Source organism: Erinaceus europaeus, chromosome 10 (genome assembly GCF_950295315.1).
Source record: "Erinaceus europaeus chromosome 10, mEriEur2.1, whole genome shotgun sequence".
Classification (NCBI taxonomy): Eukaryota; Metazoa; Chordata; class Mammalia; order Eulipotyphla; family Erinaceidae; genus Erinaceus; species Erinaceus europaeus.
Window position 1 is genome coordinate 91,427,172 of NC_080171.1, and position 22,183 is coordinate 91,449,354.

Consider the following 22,183-nt stretch of genomic DNA (forward strand, 5'->3'; position numbering starts at 1 on the left):
GGGTCTCACAGCTATACCAGGCCTGAGCTCTGACCTTGGCATTATACCACCTGCCCTCACCCCCCCCCCCCCACCACACATGTGTTTGTCATGGGAATTTAACTAAAGCTTCAAGAACCTTCTTGGGCTACTTTCAACTTCAGAGCCTCCCACTATGTGGTCATGAATGGCACAAGGGTAACTCCCATTTCATATCTGTGAAGACTGACTAGGAAAGCAGGAGCCCAGGACTAGAAATGCTGGATGGGAGACAGGACTGGTGGTGGGAACTGTATGGAAGTGTACCCCTGTTATCTTACAATCATGTTAATCACTATTAAATCACTAATAATAATAATAACAATAAAAAGAAATGTTGCATTTATGCTGCCTTCACAGAGCAATTAAAGCTTCCATTTGCAAAATGAATTGTTCAACTTCTTGAAGAAAAAAAAAAAGTGAGTGGGGCAACCACAATATGCCTCACAATCTGAGTTTTCCCACACTGGATTGTGCTGACAGACTTAGTACATGCAGAGTTCAGATGCTGGGAACTAAGCAGAGAGGGTCCTTACTGATTGCCTTAATGGAGAAACAGGCAGAAAGGTGGGGTACAGGGTGAGAACACTCCCCTCTGCCTCCAGCTTATGCAGTAATACCTGAGCACTTGTGGGAGCAGCAGTCCCTGGTTGCCTGAGAATACGGAAGTGACCCAGAACTAGCTCCCACCTCCACTGAGATCATGGGGGGTGAGGGGGAGAGGCATGCATGTCTGTGAACTGTAGTGGAGCAGTGAAACCATGTGCAAAGCTAACTAGAAAACAGAAAGGATGGGAGGAGCAGCCAGGAGAGGGAGCATCTGGGGTCAAGGCTGGAAGAATACTGCAGTGTACCTGGGACAGGGAGTGCAAGGAGGTAAGATGAGAGAGGACTCAAGAGGGAACAACAGAAGCCAGACCTGGTCCATGTCCACTTTGTAGAGGGACAGGAGATCATTACCAGTGAAGGCCAACTAAAGGACTACAGCAACATGGGCAGTGAAACAGGAAGTCCACAGTCAGGGGAACCCTGCAATTCCAAGGGCCCACTCTGGCTCTCACTGGATCTTTCCTGTGCTGGGTCTACCACCAGTTCAGGGCATCACTGTGGCTGCTGAGCATATGCCCACTGCAGGCACCAGTACCCAGGACATGCCATGTCAACTTGTTCCTTAGTGAACAACTGAGAGAGAGCTACAGAGAGTCTGGAAGACATTTGAGGGTCACACCATTCCTGCACCCCAGTCTGTCCTCCTCAGGAGTTCAGGACCTAGGTTCTGAGGGTCTTCATGAAATAATCATTAGGTGGATATGAATAATTTGTTGAGAACTCTCAAACTGTAGGGCTGGCTAGGCACTAAGGAAATCTGGGTGGGCATGAAGTTGGCACTGTGCTCAGCAGCCCCTCTCACCTCCAGGCACCTGCCCAGATGCCCAGTGCCCCCAAAGCTCACAGCCTTCCATACCTTGACACAGAGCACTGAGCTTTACTTAATAACCTTCCAACTGACTTTAGGAAAGAAAACGCTACAGGGGAAAATAGATTTCCTTTGGCCGAGCTGGCTTTTTTCTCAACAAACAGGAACCACACTTGGAACAAAGAGACAACGCATGCTCAGCGGGGAAGCACATGCTTTATTGGCTGAAAGTTTTCCTCAGGAGCCTGGTCTGCTGGGACTGGATGTTCCTGCATGGGCAACCCCGGGCCTAAGCTGGAAAAAGGGGAAGGAAAAAAAGAGAAGAGTTTTAGGTTCACTGGAGAAGCTCTACAGTCAGATCCTTGACAGCATTAAATCGGTGAGGCTGTTATTCTGAGACCACTTTCAAAGACATAGTATTTGACCAGTGAACATTTGCAGATGACAATGGGACCAAATTGTATTCATTTAATAACTGAAAACGTAGCATGGCAACATGAAACTTCACAAACTGCTGGCTTCACTTTCACCTTCACTTTTTCCCCCAAAGAAGTCACTTCTAGCCCTGTATCCATTCCCCATGTCTCAAGTGGTTTTCAGTGAAAGAAAGTCAAAGGTTATTACCTCCAGGTTTCCTCTGGCTTTCCGAAGAATTTTGTGGGTCACAACCACTGGAGAGAGAACAGAAACAGTCTGGTTAGACACAGATGCCAAGGAAGTCATGGTTAAAGGTAAGTACAGAGAGGGTGCCCCACTCCCATCAGACAAGCCAACAACCCTGAAGTATTCAGACCAGAGAGAAGTGTGGAGGCCCCTCCAGGACCAGCATACACCCCAAGATGAAGTAGCCAGTGCAGCCACAACCTCCTAGAGATGCAGCAAGACAGAGAGTGCGACACCATGTGCTAAGTAAGAGTTCTGAAGCAGAGAGACTTGTGTTCAGGTCCATTCCCACCACTTAACAGCTTTCCTACTCCAAACAGACACTACAAGGTAAAGAGTGCTACATGATGTCAGAGATGATAAAACTGAGGTCCTGCAAGGCCAGCCAGATGCCTGGTTGTCCCTGGAGCTCACCTCTGTGGCAGAGAGCTTGATAGTGCAGAGCAGAGGAGTGGCCTGCACCGTACTGCTTGGATCTCCTCAGCCCTCCAGGAAGCAGCCCTCAGTGTGCCCCACTCCAAGCAAATCCATGGGTGAAGGCCCAAGTCCAGGACAAGGACAGTTCTACAATGTCTAACTTTTACACATCAGTCCTTAGAGCAGGCTCAAAATAAAGACACTCTGAGCATTTTTCCCCTCTCTGTAGCTGTCTTTCAGTAGGAAAAATAAATAAGTAAAGAGTCCAACATGATTTACTGGGTGAGCACATTTCAACAGGAGAGTCGACTGGGGGGGGGGGTGCTCTCAGGGGTGCCTGGTGGTCAGACACCCTGAGCTGAATATGGTGTAAAGCCCCTGTGGGCCAGAATTCAGGGGGAAAAGTCTTGTAAAGGGAATCTCTTCTCTCAGTCTTTGTTTTGTCCCAACATGAAGTCCAGAATCAGAGGAAATACAGAGAACATGAAGAGATCTCTGGGCCATTCTAAGCAGGTTTGGTGAGGATCAAATACACCCATCAATACACTCAGCCCAACTCCTGAAGATTCATTCATGAAGATGATGTTGAAAAAAATAGTTCTTTCTTACCTCACAACAACTGCCCCAGGCTTCCTCACTCCCTGCTGGGGTTTCTCATGTCACCTTCCCATGGCTGAGCCCTGGGAACATTCTAATACACAGTGGATCATATCAGTCCTTGATGGGCTTTCCTGATTCTTCCCATTAGGCCTCTGTAACATGGCCTCTGCAGGACCCTCTCATTTCACACCTCACAACACAAGTCCTGGCATATCCGGAACCTGTCCTGAACATGGTTTTCACCCCTGAGGCTGCCCTCCCCCAGAATCCTGTTCTAGCACCTTCTCTAGTTTCTATTCTCTTCTTAAAGGCCCACTAAGTCCCGAGTTGGGAACCACTTCTCAGACTACCTGTAATAAACTCAGGACACTGTCCTGCAGCTCATTATGCGTTTCCCTCATTTTGTACCAGCTCACATTGGCAGCAGCTGCCTTGTTCACCTCTGTCCTCAGAGTCTGACATAGGGACACGGAGCAGGAACCCAGGGTTTTCTCAGTGACAAAGCATCTCTTTTTTGCAGTTCAAACTCTGCCAGCTTCAGAGTCTATTTTCGGAAGGTTCCCAGGGGGGCTGGCTAAGGAGAACTCTTCTTTGACAATAATCCGTGTTCTGTGCTTCTCAGAAATGCCCCACAAATGTCGGGCTTTGATAAGAGAGCAGCACAAAGCAGGCTGGCACCTTCAGAACAGAAAGCACTACCATCAGCAGTTCTCCGAAGACAGGAAAATTGACAAGCAGACAGCCCAAGGCCTGGCCAGGCCATGCTGCCAAGAGGCTCTGGAAGGAATAGAGCCTGCCCACTCCTCCAAACACTCGGGACTAATGAGTGCTGGAAGTTTAAACTGGGAAAAGGAGTGGCTCCCAATGATCTCTGATGTTCAAGATCAAGGCTGGGATCAAGTTTACAAACAGCTTACTTAACCTCTCTGACCTTGACTGTCTAAATATGTCTTGAGGAGTATTTCTCCAACCCACTCCCTCCTCCAGTTCCCCACTGCCCAGTCACAGTGCCAGTCCTAAGGCCTGGGTCTTTGGCAATGTAGCCATGTGCACCCCCCAGCCCTCCTGCCTCAACCTGCCACTCACAGCTCTTGCTCCAGTAATGTGAATTGTTGCTGCCTTGACACACACACACACACACCCACACACACACAAACACACACACACATACATACACACACACATACACACACACACACACACATACACACACACACACACACCCCACCTTATTTTTTGCCTCTTTGCCTTTGCTACATGCTGTCCCATGTGGCCCCTATCTGATCCTCCTGTAGACTCAGTTCAGAGGATCCTTCACTCAAGAAGCCCACCTTCTAGGACAGAGTGTCCCCCTCCCCAGCCCCACCCCAGTGCCCACTAAGACCTGGAATGTTCCTGTCACTGCACATGTCATGCACCATGTCAGCCTATGAGATAAGAGTGACCCTATGGCATTGAGTGACCCTTCCACTAAAGTCTGTTAAGTCAATTTCTTTGTGTGTGCAGGTCACCCAAAGGAAGAAGTATAGAAAGAAACCCTTAAGTAAGAAATCTACCGACAAACTTGTCTGTGCTCCAAAATGGGTAGCCCAGGGCTAAGCTTCTCGTCCTTGAAGGAGGAAGTGGACCAACATGACAGCTGCCCCCAGACCTCACCACCACTCACACTGATCAAAGATGACTTTTTCCTGGTGCTTGCTCAGCTGCAAAAGCTTCTCAGTGTTTTGTAACTTCTTTTCTTGTTCAAACAACTTCTTACGTAGTTTGGTGATTTCTGCTTTCATTTCTCCAGTCTAAAGAGGAATTGAAAATGAACAAGTATATTAAAAATGAGCTCCACTGGGCAGACAACCCCATCAATGTGTCCTGGAGCTCCAATTCCCTAGAACCCTGCCCTACTAGGGAAAGAGAGACACAGGCTGGAAGTATGGATCGACCTGTCCATGCCCATGATCAGCAGGGAAGCAATTATAGAAGCCAGACCTTCCACCTTCCACATCCCACAATGACCTTGGGTTCATACTCCCAGAGGGCTAAAGAATAGGAAAGCTATCAAGGGAGGGGATGGGATATGGAGTTCTGGTGGTGGGGATTGTGTGGAGTTATATCCCTCTTATCCTATGGTTTTGTCAGTGTTTCCTTTTTATAACTAAAATAAAATTTAAAAAAATATGTTCTGGGAGTCGGGCTGTAGCGCAGCGGGTTAAGCGCAGGTGGCGCAAAGCACAAGGACCGGCATAAGGATCCCGGTTCGAACCCCGGCTCCCCACCTGCAGGGGAGTCGCTTCATAGGCGGTGAAGCAGGTCTGCAGGTGTCTATCTTTCTCTCCTCCTCTCTGTCTTCTCCTTCTCTCTCCATTTCTCTCTGTCCTATCCAACAACGACAACAATAATAACTACAACAATAAAACAACAAGGGCAACAAAAGGGAATAAATAAATAAAATAAATATTTAAAAAAATATGTTCTACCTTGCTAACAAAAATATTTAAGCGAAAAAACCAAAAGCTGGTGCACCTGGTTCAGTGCACACATTACAGTGCACAAGGTCCCAGGTTCAAGCCCCTGGTTCCCACCTGCTGGGGGACAGCTTCATGAGTGCTAAAGCTGGGCTGCAGGTGTGTGTCTCTTTACCTCTTTCTCTCTTCCTTCCCTTCTCAATTTCTCTCTATCCATCCAATAATAAATAAAAATATTAAAAAAAAGAAGAAAGAAAAAGAAAAACCAGAAACCGAGTTCTGCTGGTTAGAATGGCAAGACATTAGGGTGGGCAAGGAAACTCCTACTTGCTGATGGAACTACAAACTGGTGAGAGGCTTAGGTGAGACACCCTGGCAAGGTTTCCCAGGTCACACAATATACAGTGTTTTTTTTTTTAAAAAAAAAATATATATATACATATATATATATTCCTTTTTGTTGCCCTTGGTTTTTATTGTTGTTGTAGTTATTATTGTTGTTCTGATGACAGAAAGAAATGGAAAGAGGAGGGGGAAAGAAAGATACCTGCTTCACCGTAGGTGGGGAGCCGGGGACTCAAACTGGGATCCTTACACCGGTCCTTGGGCTTCATGCCACGTGTGCTTAACCTGCTGCGCTACCACCTGACTCCCTGTACAGTGTCTTTTGACCTAACAGTCTTGCACTTGGGCATTTGCTCCAAGGAACAGTATAAATTCAAAAAGATGCCTACATTCAAGACTATTCATTTCAGCATTTTTTACAGTAGGAAAAAAATTAACAACCCAAATTGTGTCTGTGGTGGTTTGGAGAGACAAAGTATCATATAGATGATAAAATAATGGCCAGTGAACTTGCTACCATGAATGTAAGTGATCCAGGACTGAGCCTAGCCTCCACTGCACTGAAGGAAGCTTTGGTTCTGTAGTCTCTTTTGTTCTCTCTCTCTCTCTCTCTTTCTCTCTCTATCTTAAAACAAACAAAAATACATACAATGGGGTAAGTTTGCAGCTATCAACATCAGAAGATCACAATTAGTGAAAACAAAAGTCCAGGACAGGTTACACTCTGTAGATGTATCTACAGAGATAGCTCTAAAATAAATAAATAAATAGATAAATAAATAAAAAGTTGACAATGTAGAGATGCCATCAAGATGTCAGTGGTTATTATCCCTCTGAAGTGTGACCTGGAACATTTTTATTTTAAAAAATGTATCATCCCCACCTGCAGGGGGAAAGCTTCACAAGTCGTGAACTAGGCCTGCAGGTGTCTCTCTCCCTCTCAATTTCTGGCTATCTCTAGCCAATAAATAAATAAAGATAATTTTTTAAAAAAGTATCATGGGGGTCGGATGGAGGTGCATTTGGTTGAGTGCACACATTACCATGTGCAAGGCCAGGTTCAAGCCCCTGGTCCCCTCCTGCAGAGGAGAAGCTTCACAAGTGGTGAAGTGATACTATAGGTGTCTCTCTACTTCTCTACCTCCCCCGCTGCTCTCAACTTCTCTTCACCCTGTCAAATATAAGTAAAAAGAAAAAAAAAAAAAAGCCTGATTTGTGTGTGTATGTGTGTGTGTTTTTACTTTCAGACAAAACTACCATGTAAGATTCCCCACGCAGGTTCCTCTCCACTATTTCAGAAGACCTCTGTCTCCAGAGGGGACATGCTGGGCTGTCAGCTTACAAACAGTCACTTCAAGTTTTGCTCCCAACTTATTTATGGCAGACTGTACTTGGAATCAGTTACATAATTTAATGAAGTATGAAGCAAACCCGTGAAATATGTGTATGGACAGGGAGTTGCTTGTATGAAAACTAACATAGGCTTCAGGAAAGGCCTGACAAAGGCAAATCACTGGAAAACACATTTCTGGCAAATTAGGTGTGGGTGAATCGACCATAAAAGATGTGGGAGGAACACAGTCTAGAAGGATTCTATATTCAAATTGCTTTGCAAGTGTCTGAGGTTTTTCTTCATCTTAAAGGAACAGAAATTGGAAGTGACAGACATACATTATAGATGTAGTTTATGAGAGAAAGAAGATGTAGAACTCCAATCAGCAAAGAAAAGTCCCCAGCCCCACATCAAAAGAATGCCAAATGAATGCACGTTGAACGGTTTTAAGTTAAACTAGAATGTTTAAGATATGTATCATCTTTTGATTCCCTGTTTTAACCTACTTTTAAGATTAACCAGCCCTGTCAGCTACAGGACTTCCACTGTTCTGCTAAAATAGATCCCAATTTAAACACTGGATTTTCTTTGATTCTCTTCTTCATGTTAAGGATCCACAGAGATTTGTGTTCTGATCTGGCTACAATGGCCATAAATTTCAGTAACTCTACATTTAGAGCCTTAGCTGCAGGTGTCTCTCTTCCTCTCTATCAACCCCCCCCCCCCGCAATCTCTGGCTGTCTCTATATGATAAATGAAGATAATTTAAAAAATTTTTTTAAATGTTGACATGAAATGAGCATTAAGAGTAGTAGCATGGACACCCAAAAAAGCAGTAATCCAAGGGGTGAGGACATGGACAGAAATTTTACCAAGGAAGAGCTCCAGAAGGCCTACAGACACACGAGAAAGTGCTCAGTCACTGATTATTGGAAAGGTGCAAATAAAGACAATAGTGAGTATGTCATACATAAGAAAGGACAACTGTTGGAGATGATGTGGGCAAAAAGGAAAACACTGCTGGTGAGAATATAAATTGGCCCAACCCTGTGGAATACAGTCTGGAGATTTCTCAGAATACTAGAAATGGTCCTCCCCTATGACCCAGCAACTTCCTAAAGGAAACAAATGCCAAATCAGAAGAGATCAATATATGTTCATAGCAGCACAACTGGAAGCAATCCAGATGTCTAGAGATAGATGAGTAGTATGTAACACAATGGAATACTATTCAGCTGTTAAAAATGATGAAGTCATCTTCTTTGTGTCATCTTGTATGGAACTTAAGACATTATGTTAAGTGAGATACTCCCAAAAGAGAAAGAGGAATGATCTCACTTATAGGCAGGACTTAATAAATAGGGACAGGGAAGGAGAACACAAAGTGAAATATGGACTGGGTATGGTGTACTGCATCAAAGAAAATGACTCTGGAGGAGGAGGGGGAGGGAGGGGCTGAAGAGGACCTCTTGGAGGAGTCCTGGTGCTTGATAATGTGAAAGGGCCTAGGTTGTGGGTGAGAATTTTCTGTAGAGAACTTTCACGGGGGGATGAGACATTGAATTCATGTGTCAATGACTGCATTATAATCTGTTTATTCCCTCCAATGAAAGTGACCCCCAAAATCTTAATTGTAATAAAAAAATAAATAAATAAAGTTCTATAAATTGAAAGGAGAAGGGAGAAGAGGAGAAAAGTAAGAAGGGGGGGGGGGAGGAAAAGAAGAAGAAACAGCAACCAACCTAAACTCCCATGGGGGAAAAGGTCTCAGAAAGCTTCCTGGAGGAGGTGGTGCCTGAGCTGACATTAGAGCCTGCTCATTAGAGCAGTTAGCCAGGCAGGGAGGAATCACCACTGTTTCTGTCTTTAGAACCCACTGTGATTGAGTCTTAGCCTGCTGCAGTGTGCTAGGTCTTAACCCACTTTACAGATGGGAACCAGGGGCTCGAACCGGTGTCCTTGCTCACTGCAACATGTGTGCTAAACCAGATGTGCCCCCACCGGGCCCTCATGTCAAATTCTTCATGGTCAATTTGTTTGTCTTCCTTGTCAGACTACAAGCTCCCTAAGAGGAGAACTCAACACTTCTTTCTGACCAACAGCACATGGCACCAAGTAGGTGCTATGAGGCACCTGCTAACTGGTACGTGAATTTTCACCCACGTTCTCAAAATACCCAGAACAAACTCTAGTACTTACAGCAAGGAATTGTTTATACCTAGTGTTTCTCTTGATTAAAAATCTTCATTTTGACAGGATGCATATAGCATGGTTAAAAACAGTTGTGTTCCTACTAAACAATTTGTTCTGCTTCATAACTCAATGCTTTTCAGTCACCACATTGTAGACACTACCATGATGCCAACCTGACCTCCCTTGGAAGAAAACCTCACTAATGTGTCCTGGAACCCTACCTCCCCAGAGCCCTGCCCCACAAGGAAAAACAGGGACAGATTGGGGATATGGATCGACCTGCCAACGTCCATGTTTAGTGTCTAGTGGAGAAGAAATTACAGAAGCCAGACCTTCCACCTTCTGCACCCCATAAATGATCCTGGGTCCATACTCCCAGAGGGATAAAGAATAACAGCAAACCTTCCAATGGAGGGTAATTTTGGTGGTGAGAATTGTGTAGAATTGAACCCCTCTTATCCAACAGACTTGTTGATCATAATTAAATCAACAAACAAAAACAGTTAGTGTTCCAAAGTCCAGTCTGGCCACTTCCTAGTTGTTTAAACAAAGGAGTTTTTGTTCCTCGTTTTGGAAAAAAGACAATTCTTCTATTGAACCCCCTGGTGTTAGCTACTGTGCCCTGAGAAGTGAGATGCTGAGTATAAAAAAGAGAGTGCCACACACCAAAAGGGTTTCAGTAGCGCAATTCTTTCTCAGGAACAGTGTTGAGCTCAGAACTAGAAGCTACAACCTCACTACACCCAGGAGGCCTGGGACTTACTGATGAACTGGCTACCTGATTTCTGGCTGGGGTTTGTATTAATTTCCCTTCATATATATAACTAACCTCAAACATTTACAGAAGTAGAATGACTAGGATAATGAACTGCCCCTAACCAAGTTAGTAATTATCAAATCATGGTCAACTTTGTTTCTTCTATATCACTGCCTACCCTTACCCTTAAGATTATTTAAAAATCAATCCAAGATGCCAACCATACATCATTTATGAACAAAGAATATTCTGTACATTTTAATATATATCTTAGAAGAAAAAGACTACTTAAAGAAAACAATAGCATTGTCACATTTAAAACAATAATAATTCCTTCATATCACCAAATATATTTGCAGCATGGACACAATTGCTTGATTATGTCATAAGTTTTCAAGACAATTCAGCATTCAAATTAATGACATATTTTACATTTTGACTGATAAATCTCTTTACTTTAATCCAGTGGTTCTCAGAGCTGCCCAGAAAATGTTGCAAAAACACACTGCTGAGGTCCAGCCTCAGGGTTTTTGACTCAATAGGAATGGGGTAAAACTCAAAAACCTGCATTTCTTGGTCTCCAGATAATGCTGCTGCTACTGATTCAAGGACCATACTTGAAGACCACCATAAAATATCTACAAGTTTTGGGAGCAAGGTGGTAGCGCAGCGGGTTAAGTGCAGGTGGCACAAAGCACAAGGACTGGCATAAGAATCCCGGTTCGAACCCCTGGCTCCCCCACCTACAGGGGAGTCACTTCACAGGCGGTGAAGCAGGTCTGCAGGTGTCTATCTTTCTCTCCCCCTCTCTGTCTTCCCCTCCTCTCTTCATTTCTCTCTGTCCTATCCAACAACAACGACATCCATAACTACAACAATAAAACAACAAGGGCAACAAAAGGGAATAAATAAATATTAAAAAAATTAAAAAAAAATATCTACAAGTTTCCTCCCTCCCACCTTCACCCCCTTTTGCTAGGATGGTCTAAGCTTATGCTGCTCATTTCTTGCTCCGGATACTGAATTAAAATCATATCTTCAAGGAGTCCTAGCTCCTTTCAGTGGAAAAAGCTATTTAGAAGCGACTATTTGACAGTGGAGAAGCTCACTGGTATTGGACTGGACACTGTAAGGCCTCTTATGTAGACAGAACTCATAAAATGTTCAAAGTTAGCTCATACTGATAGTTCCAAGTCAAATGGAGGATTAGAAAACTTTCACCTCTGGTCAACAATTTGTTTGGCTTTGTATGTTAACTCTCTTTTCAACCACCAGGTTCCAGATGCTAGCATGATGCCAATGATGCCAACCAGACTTCCCTGGACAGACGACCCCACCAACATGTCCTGGAGCTCATGCTACCCCAGAGACCTTCCCCACTAGGGAAAGAGAGAGACAAGCTGGGAGTATGGATCGACCTGTCAATGCCCATGTTCAGTGGGGAAACAATTACAGAAATCAGACCTCCTACCTTCTGCATCCCACAATGATCTTGGGTCCATACTCCCAGAGGGTTAAAGAATAAGAAAACTGTCAGGGAGGGGAAGGGATACAGAGTTCTGGTGGTGGGAACTATGTGGAGTTGTACCCCTCTTAGCCTATGTAAAAAAAAAAAAAAACTTTCACTTGCTTTTTAACTTTACATCTCATCTTACAATAATAATCTCAATGTAATTAGTACTAATTGTTTCATCCTAGCCAAAAAATATAATAACTACTAATGTTGCTACTAATAACAATCACTGAAAGTGGTTTACCTTTTTATTTTTTTCAGTCCTCAGGTATTCCTAGTAGGAATTACTGTGCTTTAGTGAAAGTTTTTTTTTTTGTAGTTATTATTGCTAAACTATATATGTTTCATTTCACTATGAATTTTTAGAAAATTGTTTCCCTCCCATTTTGATTTATTTTTGCTTATAGTTATGGAAAACACTCATGCAGTCTCAAGGGCTAAATGTACAACACAGGGTTGATTCAGAGAGAGATGGCTTCTATCCCCATCTTCCTTCCTTCTTACCTCTCACCCCATAAGAAGTCTATTTTATTGCTATTGTTTACCCTTCCATTAAAAAAAAAACCTTTAAGTAAACAAATAACGTGTGAATAATTGTGTTCTGCTTCACAATATCCTCAGATTAACTGTTATATGCCACACATACTTTCCAGAGTAGGCCTGTGGAATTGTAGAGCATGGTGTATTCAATGCAAAAGGCAAATTCACAACACCCAGAGAAAACACTGGATAGTGTAAAAAAAAAAAAAAAATCGTTGGAGCTCCCAGTGAACACTTGGAAATCTGCTTTATACACATTTCACACCAAGAACAAAGGCACTATAAACACACAGGGACAGAAAAGTGGCTAGAGGCAATTTAGCATTACAGGTGTGTGTGTCGGGGGGGGGGGGGGGGACTGTGTACACCAGCAATCACATCAAAGCATCTATAAGGTTAATTTTCTGACTTTAAAATTCCATATTACTAGAGTAAGTTTAACCAATTACTGGAGAAATCCTTGAAAAGAAGAAGCAAATCATCATGAGCACTGACCAGTAAATTCCTGAGCTAATCTGCACATGGAAGTGATGAATGTAACAATCATTTAGACTTAAACACATGTAACAAAAACAAGAACCAACCGCAGCCCATCTATTTGACAGATACACTGTGTACTACTTGGGACAAAAACATTACACTGAGGCTGAACTAATCAGTTCAGACATGTTGTATTTTAAAAACCATGTGGGAAATAATTAGTTTGGGAATGTGAGAAGAATTGTTTTATTTGTTCACTCAAAAATATGAGCAAAACAGACATGGCCCCCTCAGGAAAACTAAAGGGGTGTGTGTGTGTGAACATGTTACCCCCATGTGAAGGCCCTGTGATGAAAAGAAAAAAAAACCAGTCCATCTGGGGCAGTGGAATCATGGAGGTGGAAACTCCTAGTGAAAATAACAAGATCAAACATGTAAATAGAGAAAAGAAAGTTAAGAAGGAGCCAGGGCAACTAGGTCACACAGGTCTAAAATGGTAAAAGGCTTGGTGAGTTAGAAAAGGAAAGGTTTACGTTGAGCTTCGGGGGCTCCATTTCTCTTCATCTTTCGCTACATGTCCCCTACCAGCTAAAAGTGAGCAAAACATCCTTCTCCTGAATAATGTCTGGCTATCTACTTCCTTGAACTTAATTCAGCTGAGCTTCTTCCCCAGGATCAACAGAGAAACCTTAGGGCAGGCTCATTCTCATTAGAACCTTTTAGAAAGAGAGGGCTGCTTCACTGCCACTTCTCTGCCATGTTTGATAGAGCTGAAAGCTGTCAAAAGGAGTTAAAACTAGATGAGTAATGACATGGAATGCAAATTACCCTTCTGCCTTCCTGCTGGCCTTTGGCAAGAATTTATAGGTTAGATAAATGAAGAAGCAACTATCAGGCCACCAGGAAGAGTTCTAACTGTTCCTTAACCTGAGTGTTCCTTCTCCCAGGAAATGTCTTTGATGGTACTTACCTTGTCATAATACTTCATGCTTTCCACAAGTTAAAAAAAAAAAAAATAGAAAGAAAGAAAAAGAAAAGAGAAAAATGGGATTGCTTCTGTTCTGCTGACTCCTGATTTGGAGAAGTTTTAGCTAAGTAGTTAAAATAGATTCTAAACAGGGTCCACTAAAATATGATGCTGTAAGCTAGCAGAACGAAAAGAGAGAGAGAAATCTAAGTGAGATCAAACTTGGATTTAAAGCTGGTGAAACAGATAAACTTCAGGGCCAGCAAAGTAGCCCACCTATATAGTGTACCTGCTCTGCCATATGCATGACCCAGGCTGACATGGCCCTCACACCACTGGAGGAAGCTTTGGTGCTGTGGTATTTTTGCCTCTGTCACTCTCTTTCTATCTTTGTATGTGAAAAAAAAGTCAGCTGAGAGCACTGATGGCATGCTTTCAATCCAGGTCAGCCATCCTGAGTGAGCGAGCCATCCAGCTCATGTCCAAGTCTTCTTTCTCATGTATCAGAAGTTGACTTCCCTCAACAAAGATGTGTAGGAATAGTGAGTGACACAGTCAGGTCAGGGACATAGGCCAAGCTCATAGGAAGCAGGAGGATCAGGCAGAAACACACATGAGACAGACTTGGAGGAGCCCCAAAGGCACCCCTGAGCCTCTGAGTCTCTGTGGCACCACCTACCTGTTCACAGTGATGCATGCACTGGCCATCCGGGAGTGAGACTCTCCAGAGAAGTGTCAGTAACCTTGCAGCCTCTTCTAGGATGAGTTTGGTTGCACTCACACTGGCAATAAGCCTGCTCAACGAGGCCGAATGTGGACCCTGCACCATGGGATGAGAAGGAGGTTACAGGCAGTCTTGAAAATGATTATAGACAAGCCAGCATATTGTTTCACTCCACAGGGCTTGTGTTCCACATGCTGAGCAAGAGCCTGGTACAAGATGACACCCATTTTATTCTTTTTAAAGACGGGTGAATCATAGATTACAAGAGAAATTCAGTGGCAATTTTAGTTCCATCAATAGCCAATACTGAAGACAATCTTCCTTAAACACACTCACTACACCAAGAAGTAGGATATCACTTGCAATGCTCCACAGCCCATGAACTCTCTCTGGGAGGCAACTGACACCAGCAGCCATTCAATATGATTTTTTTTTTTTGGGGGGGGGGGACTCAAAGTCTACAAAGTCTCAGTTTCTCTCTCGTTAGAAGCAAACTAATAAAATTGGGAGAATAGCAAGGGCAGAGAAATGGAAACACAAATACGTTTTGAAAAAAGAGAAGACATTTCAAAAGCATCTTTACAACGAGCAAAGTCAACACAAAATAAATTGGCACAAATCCACCTGGCAAAAAAGTCATTTTCAGTAAAAATATTCACTGAAGACAAAGGTACCTTCACTCATATATGATGGTACAATATATTTGAAAAGTAATGCAACAACAGTTATCATCAAGAGCCTTAGAGAGTTACTAATCTTTGAGTCTATAACTTCACTTCTATGAGTTCATTGCTAATGAATTAATTAAAGATATGTGCAGAGATCTGGGTGTAAGGAGGCTCATTGTAAATTAAATGGCCACCAAGCAGGTAAAACATAAAGACAGCAATGGTATATTCATGTTAGCTTCTTTTGCAGTCAAAAAAAAAAAAAAAACTGTAACAGGATACAGTAAAGAGAGCACTGGATAGGTAGGCAGTCATGAGAGAGGGAGGGTGTAAGGGTTAACAAGAGCCCATGCCACAGAAGAACAACAGTCCCCTAGACCAGACCAGACCTGAGCTTTCATAGGCTGCGGTTCCTGGTCCTTCTAATCAAGGTCTTACTTTTTCCTCCCAGCCCCATGAGTCAGCTTTCCTCTCCTGCCCTCAGGGAGCATCTCTCTACGCCCCGCTCTGTCAGTCTGCTTACCTTTGTTCCCAGCTCTTGACTCATGGGGTTGGGAGCCTCTAGAACCTGACAGTCCATCTCATCCAGGAGCCTCTGGCCCTGGCCAATCTGCTTGCACAAGGCATCGTAGTCCTCAATCAGGCCCAAGATGTGGCGGCCACACTTGCTGGCCCACGGGCGGGACACGCACAGGGTGCGCACAGTCAAGCTGCCACTGTTGCAGGAGAGAGTCTCCGTGTTATTTTCAGAGAGTGGAGGTGTCCCTGCAGCTGCAAAATGAAAGAGAAGACATTGTATCTATAGGGTACAATGATAGCTGATGTCCAGTGAGATTACAATGCCAGTAAGAGTAAACTTCAGACCAAAATGCCACTGACACAGCAAAAATGGGGGCAAAGACTTGGCTCCTGGTCCACAGTCTGCCTATTACCCTGTGCTGGGAAAGGCCACTCGCAAAAGACCCCTGATTCACACGAATGAATCAAGTCAGTCTCTGCAATTCTGGGGCCCCTGGCCTACCAGAACACAGCTACCAGGTGAGCAGCAGAATTATACAGTGAAGATCTAGAGTCAAAAAGAAAAAAATATTCAATTCTCTGTGTAGGAAGGGAGATCAGGAAGGCTTCCTACAAGGAGCAACAATTGTCAGGCGCCACTATAAGCCAGAGCAGAGAAGTGTTCTAGTGAAAACTAACTAAACAACTAGCTGAATAAATAAGCAAAACAGGTAGGTCATTAAAAAGAAGAGAGAGAGAAAGAGCCAGCAACAGAGCTGGGTCAAGGTTACAAGAATTACTGTAATTAGAGGCAAAAGTCTGTTGTTCTTTATCTTTGGATTGGCAGGTGTATGGGTGAAAAATTCCTAGTGGGAATATCAGGAAAGGCATGTCACAGAGAAGTTTTACATCCGTGATGAATCTTGAGAAAGTAGTAGGATTTTTCCCTGGCAGGGTGGCAGGGCAGACTTACTGCAAAATCCCACCGAGAAGAAAATGCTAGCCCACTCGCAGCACAGTGACCCATCTGTGACAACACGAGACAGTGGGCTACAGCAGATGGGACTGGATGCCAGGGGGCCTTGAAAGTGACACAGAGGTGGTCACACTTCAATCTAGGGTGAACAGAGACCCAGTGATATAGCCGAATTGCTAACACTTATGAACAGACTAACTGGAGGAGATCACCAGCTAGAGGTGTCAGGAATTTAATAGTCCAAATCCTGCCAAACATTCTCTTGTGTTGGAACCAGGAACCTCATCTCTCCTTTTCCCATTAAAAAAAAAAAAAAAGTTCTCCTGTCAAATCCAACTCATATCTACAGTTTCCCAGACGTCAGCTCTATACCTGATCTTGGTGATACTGTCAGGGTGGAATCAAACAGATCATCTGAGTTATCAATCAGCATGGGAGTGTTGTCACCATCTGCAAAAGGCATAATCAGAGAAGGGAAACAAAGTATGAAAAGTTTTCATTTCATTATCACTGGCATTTGACAGAATCTAATGAGAATACAGTAAAGTCCTAAACACAGACAAACACTCATTCCAATCTTCACTGGGCATCCCTCCTGCCAGGTCTGTGCAGGATGTGAGGGACACAGAACAGGCCCAATGCTTTCCCTGAAAGGACTCTCTGGTCCAGACTAGTAAACAGGCAGTTTCACCTAGGATGGTAAGGACTGAGAGAGGGGAGCACAGGGTCTGTGGGAGCCCTGGTGAAGGGTGCTAAGTCCTGGGAAGGGCAAACAGATGAAAAGGGGACAAAAGAGTGAATTGTCATCAAACATTCAGGGAGAACTAAGTCCAAATGTAAGAGTTCTGCATGCACAGGGAAGACAGTAGTACAAAGCCAAAATTGTGACAATGCTGGGTGTCTACTCAATAGCAGAAAAACATCAAGTGAGATCTAAGTTTTGGAATGCAGGAGCAAATCTCGGGGCTGCTGCATAACTGGAGCACGAGGCAATGACCCAAAGGAGACTCTGGAGGTCATGTGCTTCAAACACTAGGGGGCAAAACTAATTAGAGACATTTTATCATTTACAAAGCACTTCCAAGAGAATAAAAATGGGCTGATAGATAGATAAATTAATTTAGATAAATAGTCAACCAATATCTGTGACCTTGGGAGAACTACTGCAGTTTCCACTGGAGGGAAATGGGGACACAGAACTCTGGTGGTGGGAGTGGTGTGGAATTATTCCCATAATCTTAAAATTTTGTAAGTCACTATTAAATTGTTTTTAATTTTTTTAAAATAATAAACAAACAACAAAGCACTTTCACATGTGAACTTTCAGCTCAGTGGGCAGGAATGCACTGCAGTTCAAATGTCATGGAAACCAAGAGGCAGAGGCTGGAAGTGACCTGCCCACTATTGCTGTCAGAGTGTTAGTGACAGAGTGAGGACTGGGTCCAGTTCTCAGGATGCCAGGCCAGCTCCTCCCTGCCCAGGTGCCTTTGGAGAGGGCACTGAGATCTCCTGGGTCCAAGAACTAGAAAGTTAGCTTCATGGGGCTGGTTCCCAAGATGGGTGACTTTCTTCCAGAAATAGTGGCCTTTAAGCAATGCACAGTCCTCAGAGGTATTTTGCAAAGGAAGAAATGCTATTGCTACCTATGATATGATTTGTATTTTTACACACTGAAAGTAGAGGGCATTCCTACTGAGGCAGCACTGAGAATTTTGAACATTCTGGTTGATGTCTCTGTTGGCACATACAAAAGGCTGAAACTGCACAGGTTGAACATGCAGGCAAAGACTGTTCAAGGGCCTCCTCACCTCAGCTATCCCAAATCTCCTACCTGGGCACCCAATCAACTGAATCATTCTCCTAGCCCCTATCTCTCCTACAACCTCACAATCTCCTTGACCCCATCTTCTCAAAGTCTTAACAAAGGAGGACCAGTGTAGATGTATATTTTCAATGGTAATGCCCTCTGCTAATAATATAGTTTACAAGGATGACAACAATGTGGTATCTTTCCAGTCCTCCGAGACAGGCCAAAGTAGGGTTATAGCCTAAGAAGATTGTTTGATAGCAAAGCATATTAACATCGATGTTTATTAAAGTTGTGGCAAGCTGAGATTTGGTGCAGTAGATAAAGCACTGCACTCTCAAGGACGAAGTCCTGAGTTCAAAGCCTGGTATCTCATGTGCTGGAGTGATAGTGTGTTCTACTTCACATAAATAAACAAAAAACTTTCCCAAAAGCCCTGAATCAAAGACTACTTTAGAAACTACCAGGGTGTGGTCCAGGAGGTGGCACACTGGGTAGGGCATTGGACTCTCAAGCATGAGGTCCTGAGTTCAAACCCCAGCAGCACATGTACCAGAATGATGTCTGGTTCTTTCTCTCTTCATTCATTTCTCATGGATAAATAAATAAAATATTAAAAAAACTACCAGGGTAATGTTTTAATGAATGATGATAATCTGAAAATAATAATTAAGAACCCCATATGATAGCAAGAAAAACATTTATGATACCAATAATAAAGAAAAGGGGCTGACACACCCAGTAGCGTATGCATGTTAACACATTTAAGGACCAGGGTTCAAACTCCCAATCCTCACCTGCAGGAGAGAAGCTTCATAAGCAGTCAAGTGCTTCAGACATCCTTTCTGTTCCATTCTCTATCTCCCCTTTCTCTCTAAACAATAAATAAATCCTTGGGGGAAAAAAGGGGGGGGTAGTTATGCAAAAGCACTCTCAAACCTGAGGCTATGAGGTTCCAGGTTCAATCCCCTGCAACACCTTAAGCCAGAGCTGAGCAGTGCTCTGGTCTCCCTTATTCTCTTTCATTAAAATAAAGTAAATAGCATATACTTACAAAATAAGAACAATTTTTTTTTAATTCATGTCTGCAACAGATTACCAACTGAAGAGAAACACATGGAGTAAAAACAGGATTTTGTAGAATCTTGAAGCATATTCCTCTTTTTTTTTTTTTTTGTAATTGCCATATCTTTTTTTTTAGGTTCAAGTTTCAAAATCCTTATGAAGGAGAAACCAGTGAACCAGTTACTACAAGTTCTAAAGCAGGTCACCTGAGTACTCTGTCAGGGCTTTTCATTTTTTAAAAAGAACAACTCTCAGTCCAAGAAAAGGTGAGTCCAAATGTCTGTACAGTGTTTATAAAGTGTGTTGTCATTCTGTGCCCCACTGAATGGGCACACTTAACCTGTGTGGATTTAGATCATATTCCCTAGAAACCAGAGACTTGGGAAGGTGAGGTGGTGGGTCAGGTAGTTTCTGGATTTGGAACTGGAAAAATGGCTTCTATCTCCAACTTTGTCACCCAGTAGCTAGCTGTGTCACTTTGGGCAAGGCTGGCATGCTCTCTGGAGCTTACTTCCTTTGCCCATAAAACACTTGATTAGTTTTCTGCCCCTCTGCATAGCTTCTGAAGGGCTAGACAAACTCACAAGCAAATACAAAGCAGAGCCATTTCCAAACTACCAGGATGTTTTCCAGATCCTGAAAGATACCAACGACCAAAGCAAGAGGTTCTGGCTCTCTTTTAGGCACTAAGAGAGAATAAGAGAGATTTCAACAGTGGAGGCTGGATGTGGACAGGAGTGAATGATTGAATGCATGGGAGAAAATAAGACAGGAAGGGATGAAGATGGCTGGCAGCCCAAAATCCACTTCCCAGAAAGACAAGTGGCCACAGACAGAGATGATACCATCTGACACCAGAGATGACACCACTTTTTGCCATGGTTGATAGTTCTGTTCCCCCGGCTCCTAAGGGAATGCTGGCTGCTGTCAATGGAAAGACATCTCCATGGCACCATTCAGAAGCTCACATGTCCCACACCAACACACAGGCTGTGTTTTCAAACAGTGAGGAGAGGAAGGAGCAGTACCGTTTCTGTCTAGCCGAAAGGGCCGCTCAGGAATGGACAGTGTTTGGAGAGCAGAAGTGAGTGCTGTTTCTGGAGATTTCTCTGCTCGCTCCAGCTGCTTCTCCAGCTTGCTCTGCAGTGTGCTGTTGGTTTCGATACTTTTTTCCAGTTGTGTGCGCAGAGCCTGGATCTCTGTCAGGAGGTCGTGCAGGTCACCAAAAGTGTCTTGCCCCCTCCAGCCTTCTCCAGCTGCTTCTGTTCTGGCCCCTGTGAACGTGTGCAAAGGGAAATCGCCTTGAAGGCTCCTTCAAGTACCAAAGGTCAGCCATCCAAACAGCTTAACTGTGCTTTAAACACGCCACCACCATCACCCTCCCCTTCCTGAGAAGTAGGTACAATTAAAAATAACAACTTGACTTTAAAAACAAAAATATTGGCAGATTTAATTGCTGCTATTCCACAGGCTAAATAAGAGCTGGAAATTAATTTTCGCTTCTGGCCATAAAAGCCTAGCAAATTGCACACCAAACCCCGAAATTATGCCTAGTAGTAATAAAACTTATTTGGGCTGGAATTATAGAATGAAAGAGGCTGATTTTAAGTGCCACACTATATTAAAAAGGCACAAGTGAAAAAATAAGAAAAGCAACTTGAGGGGAAAATGAGAGCTGTGACCCTTTTTCTAGATAAACTTTCAACAGGGAGAAACCACCTGGAAAATTCATTTAAAAAATGTCTATGTATATCAAAAATTAATTGTAAAACATCAGAGCTCAGAATCAAGTCACTCTGATCTGGTATCTCTCACAGGATACAGAGGAAAGCGAGGCCTATAATGATCCTGAAAGCAATGAGCAAAGCACACTAAGTTTGCCATAATTGCTGCGTAAGTGGGCAGAGGAATACATACTAGTAGGAAATTTACAATAAAAAGTCATTTTGTGGGTGTCTCCTGTGTGCCAGGTGCTGTGGTAGGATGCTTTGAATAAATGATCTTGTTTCACTTTCACAACAATTCTAGAGGACAGATATTAGGAGACAAGTTTAATAGGGGAAGAAGCTGGTCCAAAGGCGTAAGGTGAACTGCTGAAGGCCACAGGGGCAGAAGAAGAGATACTGGGAACCCAGGCCTCAGACTACTTTGTTCTGTTTGTTGTGCTTTCTTCAGAATAAAAGTGGGCTTCAACATATACCTACTTCACCCTAAAGGCAAGGCTGAGGTTTAATGACAGCCTTTCAGGCAAGAGCTGAAGCTGCTCTCCAGATGAGAGATCATGTGACAGCAACATGCAACAGGACTGGGATGGGAAAGGCCTTGGCTCAAAGCCCAGTACCTCTTGGTTTCCTGTGGTCCTCGTCCAGCTTCTCATATACCTTCAGCTCCACTCGGAGGGACTGGAGTAGCTTGTCATTCTGTGACAACAGCTGCTGCCTCGTCTTCACCTCCTCCTGCACCCTGGAAAGGGCCCGCCCCCCATGGGAAGGAGATGTTAATTCTAATTTAAAGTGACTTACTCAAACTCCACTGTTCAGACCTACTCTACTCTACTCTCAACCAGATGTGTGGACAGAAGTCACAGAGGTTAAGAATTCCAGTCATCGGGAGTCGGGCGGTAGCGCAGAGGGTTAAGCACACGTGGCGCAAAGCGCAGGGACCAACATAAGGATCCCGGTTCGAGCCCCCGGCTCCCCACCTGCAGGGGACACGATTCATAAGCGGTGAAGCAGGTGTGCAG

At 43.7% G+C, this 22,183-nt stretch overlaps 1 protein-coding gene across 4 annotated transcripts in view; it reads right to left on the bottom strand.

Moving 5' to 3' along the window:
* Nucleotides 1-1,632: 1,632 nt before the first annotated feature.
* The window catches only part of CDK5RAP2 (CDK5 regulatory subunit associated protein 2), a 236,132-nt gene continuing 215,581 nt past the window's right edge, over nt 1,633-22,183 (bottom strand). For all 4 annotated transcript variants that reach the window (XM_060200065.1, XM_060200066.1, XM_060200067.1 and 1 more), the window contains 8 exons: nt 21,782-21,903; nt 20,469-20,714; nt 16,941-17,018; nt 15,618-15,865; nt 14,382-14,522; nt 4,782-4,908; nt 2,060-2,106; nt 1,633-1,729 (listed from right to left, as the gene is read on the bottom strand). In XM_060200065.1, coding sequence (XP_060056048.1) covers nt 1,673-1,729; nt 2,060-2,106; nt 4,782-4,908; nt 14,382-14,522; nt 15,618-15,865; nt 16,941-17,018; nt 20,469-20,714; nt 21,782-21,903 — 1,066 coding nt within the window. In that variant the 3' untranslated portion in view covers nt 1,633-1,672. The remainder of the gene's footprint in view (nt 1,730-2,059; nt 2,107-4,781; nt 4,909-14,381; nt 14,523-15,617; nt 15,866-16,940; nt 17,019-20,468; nt 20,715-21,781; nt 21,904-22,183) is intronic.